The 20,621-nt window shown below is 46.2% G+C and overlaps 1 protein-coding gene across 3 annotated transcripts in view; it reads right to left on the reverse strand.

The window, feature by feature from the left end:
* The window catches only part of Abcc5 (ATP binding cassette subfamily C member 5), a 109,197-nt gene that overhangs the window by 35,102 nt on the left and 53,474 nt on the right, over positions 1-20,621 (reverse strand). For all 3 annotated transcript variants that reach the window (XM_031363420.1, XM_031363419.1, XM_031363421.1), the window contains 11 exons: positions 19,035-19,238; positions 17,516-17,659; positions 14,980-15,079; positions 11,552-11,736; positions 10,947-11,093; positions 10,561-10,690; positions 8,418-8,571; positions 8,210-8,338; positions 5,525-5,711; positions 4,007-4,096; positions 366-555 (listed from right to left, as the gene is read on the reverse strand). In XM_031363420.1, coding sequence (XP_031219280.1) covers positions 366-555; positions 4,007-4,096; positions 5,525-5,711; positions 8,210-8,338; positions 8,418-8,571; positions 10,561-10,690; positions 10,947-11,093; positions 11,552-11,736; positions 14,980-15,079; positions 17,516-17,659; positions 19,035-19,238 — 1,660 coding nt within the window. The remainder of the gene's footprint in view (positions 1-365; positions 556-4,006; positions 4,097-5,524; positions 5,712-8,209; positions 8,339-8,417; positions 8,572-10,560; positions 10,691-10,946; positions 11,094-11,551; positions 11,737-14,979; positions 15,080-17,515; positions 17,660-19,034; positions 19,239-20,621) is intronic.

The following is a 20,621-nucleotide window of genomic DNA, read 5'->3' on the forward strand; positions in this document are numbered from 1 at the left end:
GGTTAACTTGACCATATCTGGAAGCGACTAACAATGCAGCAGCTAGGCGGGCCTGTGGGGGATTTTGCTTATCTGTGAGACTCTATTCTGGGTGCTTTCTTCTGCACTCTGCCACATGCTCCAAGTATTCTGTTCTGAGACTGCGACTGAGAGCAAGTCACACTGAAAGCACTGCCTGTCCCCAGAGCAAGGCTAAAGGCAAGCTTAGAAAGCTGGTTCCAGAGGGGCCTGAGACAATAATGACTTGTGTATCAGGGATTTGGCTTGTAAAGATGAAAGTGATCTTTGACAAGCTGCCACGTGCTGACCAAAGATTAAATCTGGATCGCTTCCAACATTTCTCCAGAGACCAGAGCAGTCCTTACCTGACCCTGTTCGTCCCACAATGCCTATCTTTTCCTTGGGCTTGATGGTGAAGGACACTTTCTTAAGGACCAGAGGGAGGTTTTCCCGGTATCTCATTTCTGCATTCTCAAAGGTTACTTCTCCCTCCTGGGGCCAGTCATGGGGAGGAGCCTTGTTCTTGATTCTGGCAGGTGCTTCCAAAGAGAGAGTCTGAGGAGAGAGCGAGTGCTTCAGATTCTTGTGGTGTAGCAAAGCTTACCAGAGAGGGCAAGCATGGCAGCCAAGGCAGCTGCCACCATTGAACCCTGCTATCAAAGAATATTTTGACAGTAAATGTTCACAGCCCACCAACTCAGACTGAGACACAGCACATGGCTACTACCACGGTTTGCAAATGCCTGCTTGCACAACACTGCCACCATGGACAGAGGGAAGACCTTCGGGCAGAACATGAGACCTTCCCACCCTTCAACAGGTTTCATTGCAATCCTTTGAAAACATTCCACTTGAAACAGAATTATACCACTGGCCTGAATTAAAAGTGGATTAAGGTATTTAACATTTATTGAACATCTAAATATGTTGGCCAATCCAAGAACTACAGACTGCAATTCCAGCTTTGCCACCCATGGGAGTATGGCCCACACATGCCACCCACAGCATTGTGACCTGCACATGCTACTCATGACAGTGCAACCCACTCAAGCCATTTCACCTCTCTGCTCTTTAGTTCCTCATCTTCAAACTGTGCAGAACTGATCTGGCCCTGGGAACGCATGACTACATTAAAAGGCTGTTAGAACGTCCTGTGTGATTTGTTATAGCAGTCATCCCTCAGTGTTTTAAAACTTCTCTGGCAAGTAGTCATTGAGTTCATACCACTAAGGTGAAGAGCACAAGGGAGTATACATGTGAGTGTGTGTGTGTGTGTGTGTGTGTGTGTGTGTGTGTGTGTGTGTGTAGAGGAATGAAGCCTGACACTCCAAACTGGAACGACTGTGCTGGGATAGGAATCTGGGTTGCTGACTGGCATCAGGAGAGCAATCTTCAAAAGAATCACTAGTTTGAGCAGTGTCCGCTGTCCCTCCACTGTCTATTATCCTGTTCTCTTCCAGCAAAAGACTCATCAAGAGCAATAGTTACTCAGTATCACATTATACACATGTGCTCACCACAGAGCGCAGCTCTGTACAAAGAAGCACCAGCTAAACATGCAGAACAGCTGTTATCAGGCACCTCACAAAGCTACCCGAACTTTGTATGAGAATAGTCATTTGTGACATTTAAGAAATATCTGATAAAGTCAGGTGCTGGTAGTACACATAACCTTTAATCCTAGCACTATGGAGGCAGAGGCAGGTAGATCTCTGAGTTCAAGGACTGCCTGGACTACAGAGTTAGTTCCAGAGTTTTAGGATAGCCAGGGCTACACAAAGAAAAACCTTATCTCAAAAAAAGAAAAAGAGAAAGAGTATCTGACAGAGGCTAGCAAGACGGTTTTTAGCAGGTAAAGGTGGTGGCTGCCTCGTTCCACAATCTGGATTGGATCCCTGGAACCCTAGATTAGAAAGAGGGAATCGATCCCCACAGGCTGTCCTCCGGCCTCTACATGTGTACATGTGTGCCACACACACATATGCAAACACTAACTAAATAAATAAATAAAATGCATATTTTTAAAAATCTTGTAAGCCACATACAGTGGTAAAAGCCCATGAAGCCCACACTTGAGAGACTAAGGCAGGAGGATCATGACTTCCAGGCTAGCCTGAGCTATACAGAAAGACCCTGTATCAAAAGAACTAAGTAAGTAATATCTTCTGACAATCAGTGATGTTCGTTTTCAAATTAGTGAAGATACATCTGCTAGAACATATAGTTCTCGATGAGAAGAGTTCTTCAAAACCGCCTGACTATCAGCTTTTTAGAATGTGGCGTGTTTCCTTCACTGGGAGTAATGGTGTAAATGCGGTGATTCTCAGGGTAGTTTACAAAATGGCTGATCTTGAGAAACATGCAGCCCCGAAAGTCCCCGCTAGCCCTGCCATGCTTGCAGAGTTCCAGGGAGGACATGAGCAAGACAAACCTCAAGGCCAAACTGAGAGGCTGCTGGGGGAGGGTGGGAAGAACCAATACTATCAGGAACAGCCAAGCCTATGTGTTTCTGTGGATAACACAGATTAGAATTGACCATGCAGCTGTTAAAGGCATATACTACAGAGCCCGGCTCCTGCCTCAGAGCACATTAGTCTACTGAGACCAGACCCACACCGATCTGTCGGTCTTGTGCTCTGTGTATTCAGATGTAGATACCTGTGCCCCAGATTTAGTTACAATCTAGACGTGGACACTGTAATGAATATTTGAAGAATCTCCTGTTCAATGTGGTATAAAGAACGCTCCCCAATTACCTCTGATTGGTTAATAATTAGGCAGAGGAGATAGAAAGACTGTACTTCCGATCCCAGCTGGGGTCCTGGGGAGAAGAGCTGGAGAGAAGCATGTGAGAGGAGAAGGGCCACAAGGCAAGGGGAGAAAGAAGAATGTCACAGGCATGAGGAGGACTCGGCCGGGGAATCCGTCATGAGAACACAGACGGAGCAGAGCAAGCCAGGGCAACTCACACTGCACGTAACTCAGGTGTGCGTGTGGCTGGGGAAGGAGCTAGACGGCACACAGTTAGGGTAACTGCTCAGCTGCGGTGTTTTAAGCTTGCTGAATGAACTTAATAGGTCTCGGCATCAATTATTTGGGAGCTCTCCGGGTTAGGAAAAGTCTCCACCTTTAAATTTCATCCTGTACTAATCTCCGCCGAAGGTTCAGCAAGGGATTCTGGTCCATCCTTAGTCAAAGACAATTAGTCCAGACTAAAAATTCAAATAACATATTTTACTTTATTCTTTAATTTACTTCAGAAACAGGGCCCAGAGTCCCCCTGAGCTGGAATTGACCAGAATGCCCCCTCCCTGAGGATCCAGCTCTAAAACACCTCCTTCCAAACCTCAGGCTTGGGGAACACTGTAGAAGAGGGGCAGGAAGGCTGTAGGAGCCAGAGGAGCAGAGGCTTTGCTGTGAGCCTGGGTAATGTCAGAAGCCACACCCAGAAGGTCTCACCAATATGGCTCCCCAAAGCTGAGCTGAACAAGGATGACACCAGGGCACACGCCAAACTCCACAGGCAAAGCAGGGGAAGCCTCAGCCCTGCACAAACAACTACAGGCCACTGCTAAAGCTGGGAGTGGGGCGGGTGGCCCTCCCCAGGGAAGAGCAGGCAACTGGTACTCTTCCAGTATTGCCAACCAGGAGGTCCTGGAAACGTGCATACACGTAACATTGTATGAACTCAGCTAGACCAGGCTAAGAGTTAAAATGATGTATGCTTTATACTTCAGAAACACGGCCCAAGGAAACCCCTGGACTGGAGCTTACCTGGACACCTCCTCCCTGACGATACAGCTACATACATAATGCAACGTTATATTTGGGGAAAAAAAAATATATATGCATGTAATTACAACTGGTGAAGAAAGGGACCATGAACTTGAAAGAGAGTGAGGAAGGGCACATAAGGAGGATGGAAGAAAGGCAAGGCAGAAATATTGTAATTAAAACACAATCTCAAAAATAAACAAGTAAGCCGGGCGTTATTGCAGCTTCTGACCTTTATGTAGTGGTGGATCCTCTCCACTGAAGTGAACCGCGCTTCTGTCTCTGATGCCAGTCGAACAGTGAACTGGAATAGTCCGGTTAACTAAGAGTGAGAAACAAGAGCCGAGAGAGAACCTGTTACCAGAGAGGTCAGGCAGGCCAAGGGAGCGTCCTACACCTGCGGGGCCACACACAAAACCAATCGGGGGCTCATCATGCTCGTCGTGCAGCATGATGTTTCCAGGCCCAGTGGTTATTTTGCACTTCATACCACACACCCAATACCCTCATGGAACACAGAGCTGGGCTGTACAGGTGCACCATGCTCTTGGTTTCCAGTAACACATGTCTGGAGCTGGTAACTGCTGACCCACCCACCCACTTTACCTCAGCCTGCCACTGGCAGCCAGAACAAATGGACAGTCCAACCTGTAAGCAAGTACTGAAAACACTTCTGGGGAAGGGACAACACAGCCCCATGCACCTCAGACTGCTGAGTGACACACAGCCAGCTAGTAGGTCTAGACAGAAGCCTGAACATCCACAAAGATAGAGCTCTTTGGAGTTCATCTGCCTTATTTTTATCTTTGCAATATGTTAAAAAAAAAAAAAAGCCAAATGACACAGAACTACAGTACAGTAGACTAATAAACTCCTGAGAGCCAGAACTATCCCTTAATACATAATCTACTTATAGTCAATACTGCTTCAGGTACACTTTGCCACTCCTGACAGCTCCATTCCATTCTGCAGAAGGAGAACGCCAACACTCTACCAAGATATCGGTAAGTGTTTCAGCTCATGTCTCTCTAAAATATAAGGACTCTAAAAAATACAACTCCAGTAACACTTTTTAAAATGTGATAGAAATTACTTGGGTGGACTGATGTCAGACATCTTTGAACAGTCATTGGTCAAATCCTCAGGTTCGTTCTGAGCTATTTGAGGACCTTTAATCACCCCTAAGGACGAGAAGGCTTACGCTTACTTATCATGTTGGGAAAACAGAATTCTAAGCAGAAAGTGCATGTAAAGAGCAAGTGGGGGTTGGTAAAGTACTCAGGAAAGTAATGGGTGCCAGAGATGAGACGGTGGTGAACACACCTGTAATCACAGTCACTTTTACTTGTTATCTTATGAAAATAACTTGTATTTCTTTTCTTTCCTTTTTTTGAGACAGGGTCCTACTTGGCTGTCCCAGAACTTGCTATGTACACAAGTCTGGCCTCAAATCATAGGGATCCCATTGTTTCTGCCTCCCAACTACTGATATTGAAGGCATATATTTCTGTGCTAGGTATGGTGGCATACAGCTTTAATCCCAACACTCAGAAGACCGAGGCAGGCAGATTCCTGAGTTCAAGACTAGCCTGGTCTACATAGTGAGTTCTAGGAGAGCCAAGGCTAAAACATGACACTATCTCAAAACAAACAAGCACATGTATTTAATACACACAGCAGATTATTTTAATTCTAGATTCTGCTTCCCAACTCTCTTCCCTAATCAAACACCCACAACCCAGACACTGACCTGCACAGCATAAGAGATGGCAAGACCCGCATAGGCTGAAGGAATCTGTCCATGCATGAGAACAATCATCAGCCCGGTGGTGGTGATCAGGGCGATGCTGATGAGGTCCAGCCGCACGGCCAGCCACCTCATTGCACAAGTGAACAAGAAAAAGGGAGCTTGGTTGTCATCCAGAAGCTCCTGATACCTGTGAGAAAGAGGGAATGGCAAAGGATAAACAAAGAACATGCAACCCCACTCCCGGACCACAGAGTCCAGAGCAAGCACTTTCAGATCTTCAGCCACAAGAATGACCGGAAGCTTCAGAAACACCGGCTGCACGTAGGAGGATACACACAGGGCGTTCTGACATCAGCTACCCTTTGAGAAACACTAAAACCCATACTAAAGATGTTAGCAAGAGCAAGGCATGGTGGTGCACACCTTTTATCTTGGTATTTAGGAAGCAGAGGCAAGTGGGCCTCTATGAGTTTGAGGCCACCCTGGGATAAATAGGGAGTTTCAGACCAGCCAGGGCAACATAGTGAGACCATATCTTTTTCCCCCCCAGCTACAGTTTTTCTGTGTAGCCTTGGTTGTTGTTGAACTTGATCTGTGAACCAAGCTGGCCTCAAATTCACAAAGATCCTCCTCCCACTGCCTCCCAAGCACTGGGATTAAAGACACGCACCAAGACCATGTCTTTTGAGACAGAGTTTCTCTGTGTAGTCGTGGCTGTCCTGGAACCCACTCTGTAGTCCAGGCTGTTCTCGAACTCAGAAATCCACCTGCCTCTGCCTCCCAAGTGCTGAGATTAAAGGCGTGTGCCACCACTGCCCAGCTAAAACCACATCTTTTAAAAAATCAAAACGCCTAGGGGCTGTAGAGATAAATTAGAGTACTGTCCTTGCAGAGGAACTGCCACACAAGGCAGCCTTCAACCACATCTAGCTATATACAGTTCCAGAGTACTTAATGCCCTCTTCTGGCCACCCAGGGTTCCTGCACACACATAGAGTACATGCAGTCATTAAATTTATTACACAGAGAGAGAGAGAGAGAGAGAGAGAGAGAGAGAGAGAGAGAGAGAGAGAGAGAGAGAGAGAGAGAGAGAGAGAGAGAGAGAGGGAGAGGGAGAGGGAGAGAGAGAGAGAGAGAGAGGAAGAGGGAGGAGAGAGAGAGAGAGAAAGAAACAATAAGTAACATTTTTTATGCTACAGACATGAGGGAGAAACATCTACATGTAAGAAGAATGGGAAAGGAGGCCAAATCCAGAGGCTTATACTGAACTTTAGAAAGAGGTCAGGAGTCATTTCCTCAAAGCAAGAAGGTTCAAAGGCAAGCAGAAGTAGCCCAAGGCCAAGAAAAAGAAACTTTCAGAGCAACTGTAGGATCACTGCTCTATGTGTGGCCATACTATCGCAAAGGGAAATTGTTTCCCAAGGCAGCAGAGCCAAGAAGCAGAGGTGGGCTACGCCCAGCAGGAGAGCACATGGCACCGCCATCACCGGGAGGCTTGAGACCAGGGACATCAGAGCTCCACAGAGGAGCTTGCTGGCACCTGTGGTTTACTTAAAAATTTTAAAAAGGTCACTCTTATTCCTCACAGGAAAATATAAATCTTCAGAAAATGCTGAATTTCAGACATGAATGCTGTACCACTCCTCTTCATGAAAACACATGTACAGATCATTATCTTAAGTTGGAAAGGCTTTTTATGAATCACTTAATTTTTCCTAACCCCTTTCTTCTATTTTTTCATGTAAAAATGACTTAATTTTTACTTTAATGGGCAATACATGAGTAAGACAGAGAGAGGGGGAAGAGAGAGAGAGAGAGGGAAAGAGAGAGAGAGAAGGAGGGAAGGAGAAAGGGAGAAAGAGAGAGAGAAAATTTAAGGAGTTTTTTCATGTGTCTGTGTGGAGTGTGCATGTATGTGTACATGTGTACTTGTGAAGGCTCATTCTTCCACCTTATTTACTGAGGCAAGGTCTCTCAACCAAACCTAGAGCTGGCCCACATCTAGTCTACCTCACCAGCTCACTCTGGGGATCTTGTGTCTTAGCCTTTTAAGGCTGAAGTTACAGGTGAGCTGCCATGCCATGCCATGCCCATCGGGCAATCACATGGGTTCTAGGGACCCCAGTCCTCATGCTCATAGAGCAACTGCTATGCAAACTACTCAGCCCTTGAAGTTCTAGAAAGTTAACTACAAAAAGTCAGACTTTTTTTTTTTTGGTTTTTCAAGACAGGGTTTCTCTGTGTAGCCGTGACTGTCCTGGAACTCATTCCATAGACGAGGCTGGCCTCAAACTCAGAAACCCGCCTGCCTCTGCCTCCCAAGTGCTGAGATTAAAGGTGTGCGCCACCACCACCCGGCTCAAAAAGTCAATCTTTACCAATTTCTAGGTATCTGTTCCTTATTCCATAAACAGCTACTATTTCTTACATATCCTTTCAGAGATAAATTCTCAAAGGGAGCATGTCACATATCCACGTTTGTCTCCTGGTCTGTGTTTCTGTCTTCTCATTTTCTTAGAAAGGATCTTAGCAAGTGGCTGAGTTTTAATCAGAGACAGTTTCCATTGCATCAATAATACTTTTGGGGAATGAGCTTTCCCATCCCTTGAATGGCCCCTTGAGGTAATTCTAACTGTTGAGATGCCAGCTCCCCTCTGAAACCTTTGACCCCCCAGCAGCACTGACCTGTGTAGAAACTCCTGCCTTTTGTTGTAGGCATGGATGGTGGCAAGGCCCTGAATGCTGGACGTGATGTGGGAGAGGAAAGGAGATTGCGTGACATTGTCCAAGCGCTTCAGCTCCCGAATCAGGACCCTGTGAGAGAATGGGTTTTGTGTCACAGCAGGAAACTAGCAGTCATGGCCTCGTCTCTCCCTGCACACACCCTGCTTACCTGGAGACAATGTGTAGAAGTGAGAAGAGGATGAGGAGAGGCCCCACCGCCACAAGGAACCATGGGAAGACTCCAGCGATCATTCCAACACAGAAGAACACTAGGATCACATTCTGGATAAACATCTCAGCCTGGAATGGCAGACGCACGTCCACTGCAGAGACCACAAGAGAATGAGTTTCAGACTCTTGGAACCCACAAACAAGGAAAAAGGAGCTTAATAGGGTCTTTTTTTTTTTTTTTTGAAAGCTTTATGAAATTCCTGAGGGCTGTATATTAACTTCAACATTTTATGAAGGAAGAACCAACCGAGTGGCTCTCACTTTCCTGGGAGTGGTCTTCCTCCTCCACCTTCTCTTTCTGGGTCAGTTCCCCCAACTCCTCCTAAACAGTCCCCCTCTACAAAGTATTATGTGTACATAAAATACTTGGGGAAACCATGCAAAACAACAAAACAAAGATCATCTGTGTTCTTACCAACACAAGAAAAACGGAAACATATGTAATCATCAAAGGCGTGTACAGAACCTTCAAAAGCAACATCTCCTTTTAGCTACTTCTCCTCTACCCCTTTCTGTGGACAGAGTTATCTTCAGGAAAACCACAGCTCTGTCACAAGCACTGCTATTTTTCTTTCCTTTTGGAGATAGGGTCTTAGTATAAAGCTCAAGATTGCCTCAAACTCACAATCCTCCTGCAAGACTCCAGTGCAAGGACTGAACCAAGAGGTCTAGCTCTCTTGTCTTTTTGCTTGTGCGTGTGTTTGTGTGTGCGTATGCATCTGTATGTACATGCATGTGCATGTGTGTGCTGTGTCTGTGTGTGCAGGTATGCATGTTAGAGTGTATCTGTGTCTCTATGTGTGCATGCATGTACATCTGGGTGTATATGCATGTCTGAGTATGCATGTGTCTGTGCAAATGTGCACAGTATGGCTGCACGTGTGCAGAAGTTGAGACATGTTATGCACCAGTTCTGGTACTGAGCCTGCTCCTAGTTCCTTTTACCTCCAGCCATAGCCTTCCACTGGCCTACTGACCCCTCAAACAAGATCCCCCTGAGGTTCACCACTGTGCAGTAGATAGATAAAAACTAACTTTAAGGTAAAAAGATCTGAGCCCAATTCCCAACTTGGCTACCCAACAGCTGTATGATCTTGGGCAAACTAGTTAACCTTTTTGTATATAACTCTCTTGTGTACTGGACGGGTGAACCAACAGATGCTTCGCAGAGCTGTTATGTGAATTAGGACAGGTACATAAAACACCCAGTGTTGTTTATTGCAGGATGCAATACTAGATTCTGGATGATGGATGCCTATGAGTTCTGGTGCTGGCCCAGACGGTGCTGCATACAGAAAGCCCATCAGAAGCTGCAGGTGTGTTCCGGGACTGCAGACATCCCTTCCAAAGCCCCTCTGCTAGCTCAACTCTCTGTCCTTGTGTTCAAGTTAGATAGGCAGAAGGAGAACTCAAGCAAAATATTGCTGATGGATTTTGATACACATTGTAATGATAAGTACTGGCCCCAAGGCCTGGCTGCTCAGAGGAATGAGAGAATCATTCATACAATGTGACCTTGCTCCTTGATTTAAAGCTACTGGTTAAATAAAGATGCCAAAAGCCAGTCATTGAACAGAAGAAACATAAGCCAGCTTTAGGGATGGGGGGGGGGGCTTTGGGTCAAATGACACTGCAAGGAAAGAGAGGAAGGTGGAGAAAGAAGACGCCATGGCCATGAGGGCTGCCTACTGGAGTTAAGAGCAGCCCAGATGGAACACGGTAAGTAAAAACTCGAGGTTATCAATAGGAAAGATTCTAATAGCATAGTCGAGTAGATGTCTGCCCAGCATTAGTGCTGTTAAAGGCTTAACTAATAATAAAGTTGTATGACTTTTACTTGGGAACTGAAAGATCAAAGACAGGTAGAAGCCTCTGATTGAGATTAAATATATCCACAACACTGATGCAAATGCCAGACTCTGTTCTCAGTCTTAGGAGAGACAAAGCTGCGTATTCTCTCTGTACTGGCCTTGGGGGCGGGGGGGGGGGGGGGGGGGGGGGGGGGGATAAGAGAGGGAAGGCTAGAGGCAGTGAGCACTAGTGAGTACTCCACGATGTAAGAAAGGACCAGTGAAAAATACCTTCATCCATGTCTTTGGAAAACCTGTTGAGAATCCTTCCTGTTGGGGTAGTATCAAAAAACTTCATGGGGCTTCTAAGGATCCTTCGGAATAGCTCATCATGGAGCCGGGAGGAGGCTCTCAGTGTGCCCTGGGGAAAAGAGACAGAATGGTCTGACCCAGAGACCAGGGTACTCAAGGAAGGCTCACTTCCTACTCCTGTAGGTGACCACTGTGCAGGACATCCATCCCCAATGCTGGGAAAGTACAAGTAGTCGGAAGTCATGGGTGACTAACAGGGTCCACATTACTTCTGTAGGGCCACCCAATTGCACCACATCCACCACAACCAAGCTTCTCACGTGACCTAGGGAGGGAGTTGCACCACAGTCCACCCACTGTGATACCTTGACAAAGACAACTCCTCGAATGGCTTTCAAGATCAGCATGACTGCCATGGAGAGGGCGTAGATGCTGGCGTAGTACTGCATGAAGGGGTTGTCCTTCATGCTGTCACTCACGGAGCTTCTGTTCCCTTGAGACACTGTGCTGTTCTGTTTGGATATAAGATACCATGGAGTAAGATTCCTGAGACAGCTAGGTCACTTGCCGTGCTCAAGGAGAGAGAGCGAGCCACGGGGAATGACCTGGGACCTGCTCATGGCCAACGCAAGGCAGTCTTGCACACTTCTTTTTCTAGTGGGTGAACACAGGGAGCTGGCAACTTCCCTACTTACTGACTCATGATGGGCCGGGGACTTTTTTTCTGTTCTATGAGACTATGTTACACATCCGTTCCCCAACCTGAGAACATCTCTGTCCACTGCTTTCTCTCCTTAAATTATCTTTTAACTGATACACAGAGCAAAGTTATGCACATTACTGGGGTATCCCATGATGTTTCTAGGACTTCTTTTCAGTGACAATTACAGGAGTTTCCCTAAGAACACTCAGGGAATAGTGAGGCAGGGCCACATTATCACACACAACTCTCAGCAATGCATAACCTCACCCCGCTTCCTTGCTTGATCCAGTAGCTTAGCCACCAGGTGCTGAAGGCGGTGCTGCCCACATTCAGCATGAAGAGGACCATGATGACCAGGAAGGCCAAGGGGCCCCCTGCAGCCTGGATGTAGACCCAGTAGACTGACCAGGGCACAGAGCCTTGCCCCTTCTCCTCCACCTGCACGAGCTGCCCTGGGAAAGAGGAAAGGACACATGACCTCAGGAGGGAATAGTACACCATAAAACTTCGTGGGATGCTGTGGATGCGATTGAGGCACTACACTCTGCCCAAAGACCCATTTATCACTGGGTTTAGTCACAGACACCAGTTTTGGTGGGCAGCAGGAAGACATACGTAAGCTAACTAGCCAAGCTATAGCCAGGGAGTGAGGAATTGGGTTAAGCTATAGCCAGTTACACTGTTCTCTACTCTGAACTTCTGCACACTGTTGGCACAAGTTTCAGAACCTGGGTCTGGTACTGTCTGACTGGTGAATCTGTTTTTCCCAAATGAACTTTATTGCTTTCACCTGTCTAGGGAATTTCTCTTGTGGGGGGCTATTCCCCTCACGCTAAGGCACGTAGGTATACAGCAGCAGAGTAACAGAACCTTTAGCCTCAAAGGACACTAGATTAGAACTGCCTCCTCTCCACCCAAAACATTCATTCACTGAACATTTTTTCAGCACGATGAAGTCTCCCAGGAACCTCAGAGAGGACAGTGTCACAGTCTGCAGGCCAAGCCAGTGAACCACAAGAACGTGTACTAAGTGCAATAGCAGAGTCTACTTCATTCACCTTCAGTCTGAAGGTGCAAACAGGCCACTTTCCTAAACCTTCATGTGACAGCTAATGTGATGTTTTACATTTCAATCATGTGCTTAAGAAGTCTATAAAACAAAAATTACCTCTTGGTAAGTTTTCAAACCCAGGAAAAGTGGCTGAGGTGCCAATTTAACATATCAGAGTAGACCTGGCCTCCAGGTTCTCCCTGTGTCCCTCAGCCCCTACCTGTTACAGGGTACTGATGGCACACCCCACTCTCTACCCTGAGCTAGGCTGCCCTTCCCTATCTAATCCAGGCATTTTGCCTATCCACCCCTCTTTTAGTTTTGGCCTCCAGGCTGCTCCTGGCTTCCCTCTCTCCGCTCCCTCCCCACTTGGTTCAGAGTTATGACCACTCTGGACTCTCCCAGACATATCTGCCTCTGGCTATGTCTCCTTTTTTATTGACAATAAACTTGCTCCCGCAGCATACTCAGGAGCAGGTATGTCCTTTCCTAGCCTTTTTATTCTTTTCTCTTTATCATTCATCTCTTACCTAAAAGCTGCACTGGGCCAAGGGCAGGTGGCTTTCTGGAATGTTAAGGTCCATTCTTATCTTTTTTAACAAAATTGTTGTTGTGGGCAGGTGGCTTTCTGGAATGTTAAGGGCCATTCTTATCTTTTTTAACAAAATTGTTGTTATGGGCAGGTGGCTTTCTGGAATGTTAAGGGCCATTCTTATCTTTTTTAACAAAATTGTTGTTATGCACAATGTTAACCTAGGCTTCAGTGGTCACGACCACCTTTAATCCCAGCACTTGGGAGGCAGAGGCAGGGGGATTTCTGATTTCAAGGCCAGCCTGGTTTACAAAGTGAGTTCCAGGACAGCCAGGGCTATAACAGAGAAACCCTGTCTCAAAAAAAAAAAAAAAAAAAAAAAAAATGTAATCTTTCACTTGCAGGATGTATGCCTGCACATAAATGGAATGTGTGACTTTCTTTGCATTTATAACCCCCTGATCTTCTTAATTATTTATTTCTTTGTTTACGACGTATATGAACACACTGTAGCTGTCTTCTAACACATCAGAAGAGGGCATCAGATCCCATTACAGATGGTTGTGAGCCACCATGTGGTTCCTGGGAATTGAACTCAGGATTTCTGGAAGAACAGTCAGTGTTCTTTACCACTGAGCTGTCTCTCCTACCCTCTGATTTCTTGTGACTTGATGCTGCATCCTGGAAATCCCAAGTGCTGGATGCTATAGCCCCAGCAGGCTAGTATCTAAATAAAAAGCCTCTTTGTTAAAATTATTCTTGGTCAGACTGGTGAATCTCTGAACAACCCCAGACCCATACATAAATCACAAACCTCACAAGGCAGGCAGTTCCCACCCAGGAGAGTAATTATCCATACAAGCACAGTTGTACCCTAGAACAGAAGTGACCATCTTGTAAAAAAGAATAGGCAGATCACCTCAGAACCAGGATGGGCAAGAAGCACTCTGACTAGAATTGCTTTATTGGGCACACCATGTGCCCCTGGTTTCCCCCATTTAATCCTAAAGCTCATGTCAGGCCCCTACAAGTAAACTTGGGGTCACTGGACCCCGTTATCTGTACCCCTTCCTAAGGCAGCCACATTGAATAAATGTCCTCTCTTGATTTTCATCATTACTTGGTAAACTCAGGACTGGTAGCTGAACCATGTATTGGTGCTACCAGAACAAAATTCCAGTTATAATGTAAGGAGGTGACTCAGCAAAGAGATCATTAAACAAACTTCATTTTCTTCTGATTTTAAAGGGGATGATGTTTGCTTCAGAAATCACAGTCATGAAAATGCCTACATGACTACAACCACCTTCTCAGGCTCTCCGATCTGGTAAGAAGTCCAAGCAAGAAAACTGCCGCCTGTAACTTCTGTAGAGCTCTCTGCAAACATTGCCAGGACCAGGCAGTAAGCCTACTGGTCTAGCACACTCTGAAAACAAAGGACTGGACTTTATTAACTCCAGCTTTAACTGTGATTCTAATTGTAATAAAATAGTAAAAAAAAAAAAATGCCTTTTAGATGTTGAAAAATAGCTTCAGATATATAAAAATTCCCTACTACACCAAAGGCTGCATTTGATAACCAGAATTTGGTGACATTACTCACTCAAGATAACCAGATGCAGTCCTAGAACCCTATGATGCCCAATGCACAGCATATAAACAGAAATCAAGAATAATGTCCTGCACATCAGAAGAAATATCACCTTGATCTGCCCTGTGGCAGGAGAGACTCCTCTAGGACACTGACCCTCAATTCAGAGACTTCTGCTAGAGACTGGACTTGTCCTTCAGCTAAGACAAGCATTTCTTGCTCAGGACACCAATTCAAATGAAAGGAAAGAAGGAGGGAGGGAAGAAGGGAAGGAGGGAGGGTCAGCAGACTCACTCAGGATGATTCAGCTGTAATTACCCACAACTGACTCCACTCCTTGCTTGAAGAAAAAGCAAAGGATCAAAGGTCATTTAACTTCCCTTGTTTGAGCACACCCAAGATCCCTCACCTAAACTGTCTTGGAACTTTGTTATTCTAGTAATGTAGCATGCTGTGGCGGGAAGCATTATCTCCACATGGCATTATTCCTGAAATGACAAACCTCGCAAAACTGTCCTTACCTTCCTCCGACTTCACTGCCTTCTCCTTCTTCACCGAACCTGGCTTAGGGCCCTTGTCTTGTGATTTTTGTGAACCACTAGCTTCCTTTTTTGAATTAATCTAATAACAAAAGAAAAAATTCCAGTCATAGGATGTTCATTCGGATGAATTCATACAGGACCCACTACTAGAGAACCACTCACTGAGTAATAACAAATATGATACACCCAAGTTCTTATTTGTTTTTTGATACCAAGCATCTGTGTCAGGCCCACACTGACCCTGATCTGAGTGGTGGGGTCACGGGCACCGTGCTTGAACACCTGCTCTCTTACATAATAAATGTAAGAAAGAGTCCTACAATAATCTACACTAATTTCCTGTACTAATATAATCTCTTAAATTCTTTGCAATCCACATTCCTATCCTGTTAGTCCACTAACATTTATTCTTCACTAACCCGGTTAAGGCCTAACCTCCCAAAACAGAGTTTATTACATTATCCTCTAATTTGTCCCAGTGATAAAGTCGAAAGTCGAATTGAAGTCACGCCCATTCCTGCATCTCTGACATTCTCCCTCGATTCAGAGATGCCACATTTTCCCTCTGCAACCACAGAACCCCAAACTTGTCTGCTTGGTTTTGCAGGTTCTCTGCACTCTGGTCCTAATCACGGGCTGTTAGGTCCTAATCGCACTTCATGGCTTCCATGGCTCCACTCTGCAGCCACACAACTTCGAATCATTCCTTACCCACAGTTCAACTTCCCACTGCTGTGCCCTTGTCCCCCTCCTCCTTCCAATCTTAGTCACAGCTGTCCCTACTCTGTCCCTGCTCGGATGTGTTCAGTTTGTGAAAGACAACCTACACACCTCTGCAATAAAGCTCACAAGTGTCCGCAGTGCTCACTGCAGAATCTGATTAGTTACCGGTAAGAGCAGGAAAGCACTGGTCTGCCCTACCACACCTAACATCCACCAAAGACAAAGGTGAGTTCTCACCAGGGTCCTCTACTCAGTGCCGGCTGCCAGAACTACCCAGAACAAGGCCCAGAGGTAATCAGTGAGCATTCATCAAACTAAACCTGGGGCCAAACAAGTAAACAAAAGGCCCCCACAAAACCATTCAATGCTCTTCTTGCCAAGGTCTTGTTACACTTTTATAAAATTTTCTCCATTTAGGTCACTGAATTCAAGTTTACATGATATAGCATACCCCCAGCAGGCTTACCAACTAGACTTTCTAAGCACACAGTGAAAATTTAAAAATATGAAATCTATACAGAGCTGAATCCAGGACAGAAGATAAATGCTCTAAATATATTTAGGACAGTACATGAGTAGACACACTGTCTGAGGTGATATTACCATCTGTGGACCGCTCACTGGGATACGCATGTTACATATTATGAAACACCACAGCTGTAAGCAACCACTATGATGTGCATGTCAGGGTACACATGCTATGGTGCACATGTGGAGGTCAAAGGACAACTCTGTGGGTTCTGCAAATTGAACTCAGGTGGCCGGGCTTGCAAAGCCAGGGCCATTATCTGCTGAACCATTTCAAAATGCCCTGGCAAGCAACAAGGAGGCTCAAAGCCCAGCCTACATCACTCTCGGGACCCTAGGAGAGAGGGGCATTGCCAGGAAGGACGCATGGCCTCTGGGACTACTCCATGCTGAACTCTGCCTAGCTTGAAGCCTGTGTGACAGCACTGAAAGCTGGCACCTCTGGGTGCTGCACAGGAGGCGGATGCAAACACAAAGAACCGGAGAACCAGACTGTCTTCATCATCAAGCTGCTTAACTCACATGAGCCTGTTTTCTCCTCTCTAAGAATGGGAAAGGATCCTGTTTGGCCATATAACTCTAATAAAATGTCTAATAAGATGGTATCTAAAGTATTTAACCCAGTAACCTAAGCGCCACATCAGGATCCAAGATACCATGTATTATTTCCAAACACACAGTATTTAACTCCCTTCCCTGACACCTTGTTCACTTGTATGTCCACAGAGAGCCTCACACTGCTTTAGTGGGTTTAAGGAACAAACCTCCCCAGCTCTCACCCTGCTCCCCAGCCCTCACCAGCTCCTCATCCTGCTCTCCAGCTCTCACAGGCTCCTCACCGTGCTCCCCAGCCCCCACAGGCTCCTCACCCTGCTCCCCAGCCCCCACAGGCTCCTCACCCTGCTCCCCAGCCCTCACCAGCTCCTCACCCTGCTCCCCAGCCCTCACCAGCTCCTCACTGTGCTCCCCAGCCCCCACAGGCTCCTCACCCTGCTCCCCAGCTCTCACCGGCTCCTCACCCTGCTCCCCAGCTCTCACAGGCTCCTCACCCTGCTCCCCAGCCCTCACAGGCTCCTCACCCTGCTCCCCAGCCCTCACCAGCTCCTCATCCTGCTCTCCCACAGGAGAAGGGGTGGGAGAACACAGCACAGGAGTGTGGTCATGGGAAACCACAGGCAACCAGAGTTAAACTGAGCTCTTCTGGCTTCCATGTCATCATGTGTGCCTGTGTAGAAATGAGATGCACAAACCCAGTAAGCCTTACCTCAACCGGGGGTGTCTCCCCCAGCAACAGGTTATTAAAAATTGTAGCGTAATCTCCATTTAAGTTCATCAGCTCCTCGTGGGTACCTCTCTCTGTGATACAGCCTTCTTTCATGAATATCACCTCATCACAATCGACCAGGTACTGGAGACAATGGTGAAGAAACACAAAATTGCTGATATTCATGCAAATACATTCATACACCTAGTCTTAACTCAGTGTGTCTCAACCAGAGATGCTTTTGCTGCCCAGTTGACATGAGGATATTTTAGATTGTCAAAATAAGATACCACTGGGGTATAGCGGACCAAGACCTGAAAGCATACAGCAGACTACCCCTCACCAAACAAGGAATAAGCAGTCTACAGTCTCAAGACTAAGAGCCTTTGCTTCAGTTTACTGTGCCCCATGACACAGGTCAGAGAGTATTTCTTATATCTTCTGATGTTGAGGTTTGGTCTTTTGCTATCTTTTGGTAATGCTAAGTGAGGGCTCCCAAGACCTGGTTGTCCCAGAGACAAGAGAGGCCACACATAGACCTTACCCCCAAGTTATTTCTGATTGGTGAATAAAGATGCTCTGACAGCCAACAGCTGAGCACATGAGACATAGGTGGGGCTTAGGGTTCCCGGGCTTGAGGGTTGGGGAGAAGAACCAGAGGAAGAGAAGAAAGTAGGAGGAGAGAGAAGCCACCATGGGGTAGATGAGTCATGAAAATGCCATCCTGAGGGCTGGCCAATTGGAGATAAGAGCAGCCCAGATGAAACATAGTAAGTAATAACGGGATTATCAATAGGGATTAGATTCTAGTAGCACAGAGGGTGTATCCACCCAACTCTAGCGGTGACTAAGGCTTACTGTAAATATAAGTTGAATGTGTCTTTTATCCAGGAACTAAATGGCCAAAGGCAGGGTAGAAACCCCAGGATGGTATTCTATAATCTGTACAGCATTCTGGTGGTGGGGCTATACAAGCTTCCATTACATTTTAAATCCTGGCTGAGTGTGGTGGCACGGGTGATCCCACACTCAGGAGGAAGAGGTAGGTGAGCCAGCCTAGTCTACAAAGCAAGAGCCGCAGTCAGGGATAATCAGTGTCTCAAATAAATTAACTAATTAACTCAAATCCTTTCCCTGTGTGCACAAGTATATAGAACTTACAAAAAAAGGGGAAAGTGGGCCCCCAACTTAGGCATTAGAAATCCACTTGAGATTATCACTGTCCGAGCTGACAGCCTGTCATGATTGAGGGGGAGGAAGTACAAACAAGCTGTGCTTGTTGTTCTACTTACAGATGCCACCTCAGTGCTTTCTACCACTAACTCACTTCCAACGTCTACTTCTATCTGCTCGTCTCAGCCCTTTAATTTGTAGGTCTGCTGTAGAACCAGTGTGCTCCAAGGACCCCTGATTCAGACGGTCACTCATAGGACTGCTACACTGGCTATTTGCTGAGGCAGTGAAAACAGTTCCTCTCTACCAAGGCCATGTGAGCAGCCTAGGAGAGAATGTACCGTACCTGTAACTGGTGTGTAACAAACAGAACCGTCTTAGACTTGAGGCGCTTCCGGATAGCACTGTTGAAGATGTGGTTGCCCACATGGGCATCTAAGGCACTGAGGGGGTCATCCAGGATGTAGATGCTTCTATCACTGTACAAGGCTCGAGCGAGGCTGATTCTCTGGCGCTGTCCACCACTCAGGTTGGCTCCTCGCTCTCCAATCTGTGAACCCAAAAGGAAAGCCTCTATCTTAAATCCAGAATAGTGCTTAACAGGCATCCCAGTTATCTTTCCTCTCCCTTTCCAAAGCCTACACAAACTGCCAGTGTGAAACTTCTAGGGGCTGAGGGAGTCACCCTACAACTATCAAAGTGCCAGTCAGACATCCATGTGGCCTTGACACTGCCCCAGGTCACCCTCTTCTCCAGAAAGAATGCCCTAAAACAAAGCACACCCTTGCCCGAAACTCTTTAAGAACTCTGAAAGAATCTAAGCACTGGCAAACACCACAGGTACCCTGAGATTTAAAACAACGTGTAAATTATGAACCGACATGACATCATGCTTTTGCTACACTGTGTCTGCATCATCTCTTCTGGGACACTCCTCCACCCTCTTCTAACTCTACCCACAAATGAGGGCCCTTCTTATTCTGGGCCAGTTTATCTGGGTCTCTTGTTCCCTTAACTAAGAACTTCTTATGCATACAAACTACTTTATAGTCCAACTACTGGTCAACTGGGGAACGTGTCACTAGCACGCACGCCTGACAAATGCCACTATCTGAACAAACGAATCAACTGTCAAATGCTACCTGCTTTCCTGCTGCTTTAAAATGTTATCTTTAGAATAAAAACAAACAAACAAACAAAAAATGCTACTGTTCAAAGGTTCTCAAATTCTGCATGTATCTGAATTACCTACAGAGGTTATTATAACACATTGCTCATGGGTATACCTGAACAATGCATTTCTAGCCGGGCAGTGGTGGCACATGCACTCAGGAGGCAGAGGCAGGCGGATTTCTGAGTTCGAGGCCAGCCTGGTCTACAGAGTGAGTTCCAGGACAGCCAGGGCTACACAGAGAAACCCTGCCTCAAAAAACAAAACAACAACAACAAAAAAAAGACAATGCATTTCTAACAAGTTCCCAAGTGGAACTGATGCCACTGATCTGGAGAGCAAAAATTGAGAACATAGGAACTAAATAAACCATTACCAAATCTGATTGGAGGGTTCAGCTAAAGTCAGCTAAACAAAAGTGTCAGACCAGAGACCACAGGACAGGTCACAGGCGAGAAACATCACCAAGGAAGCACACAGCAGGCCCTGAGATGGTGCTCCAGAGCCTGCTCAGGACAGAGGAGAGGAAAGAGTATCCTAAGGCTCTTTCTCTCTAGTGGAAGGCAGTGCAACCTGCAAAAGAAGCTCAACATGGACTCCTTTGACTTGCAGTTCAAAAAATATCTACACAATTCTTTCCACCATCCCCACCCCTCACGAGAGTCTCACAATATAGCCTTGGAACCTGATATGTAGACCAGGATGCTTTTGCCTGACCCTGCTTCCCAAGTTCTGAGATCAAAAGCATGCACCACTATGCTC

The sequence above is a fragment of the Mastomys coucha genome, unplaced genomic scaffold (genome assembly GCF_008632895.1).
Source record: "Mastomys coucha isolate ucsf_1 unplaced genomic scaffold, UCSF_Mcou_1 pScaffold12, whole genome shotgun sequence".
NCBI lineage: Eukaryota > Metazoa > Chordata > Mammalia > Rodentia > Muridae > Mastomys > Mastomys coucha.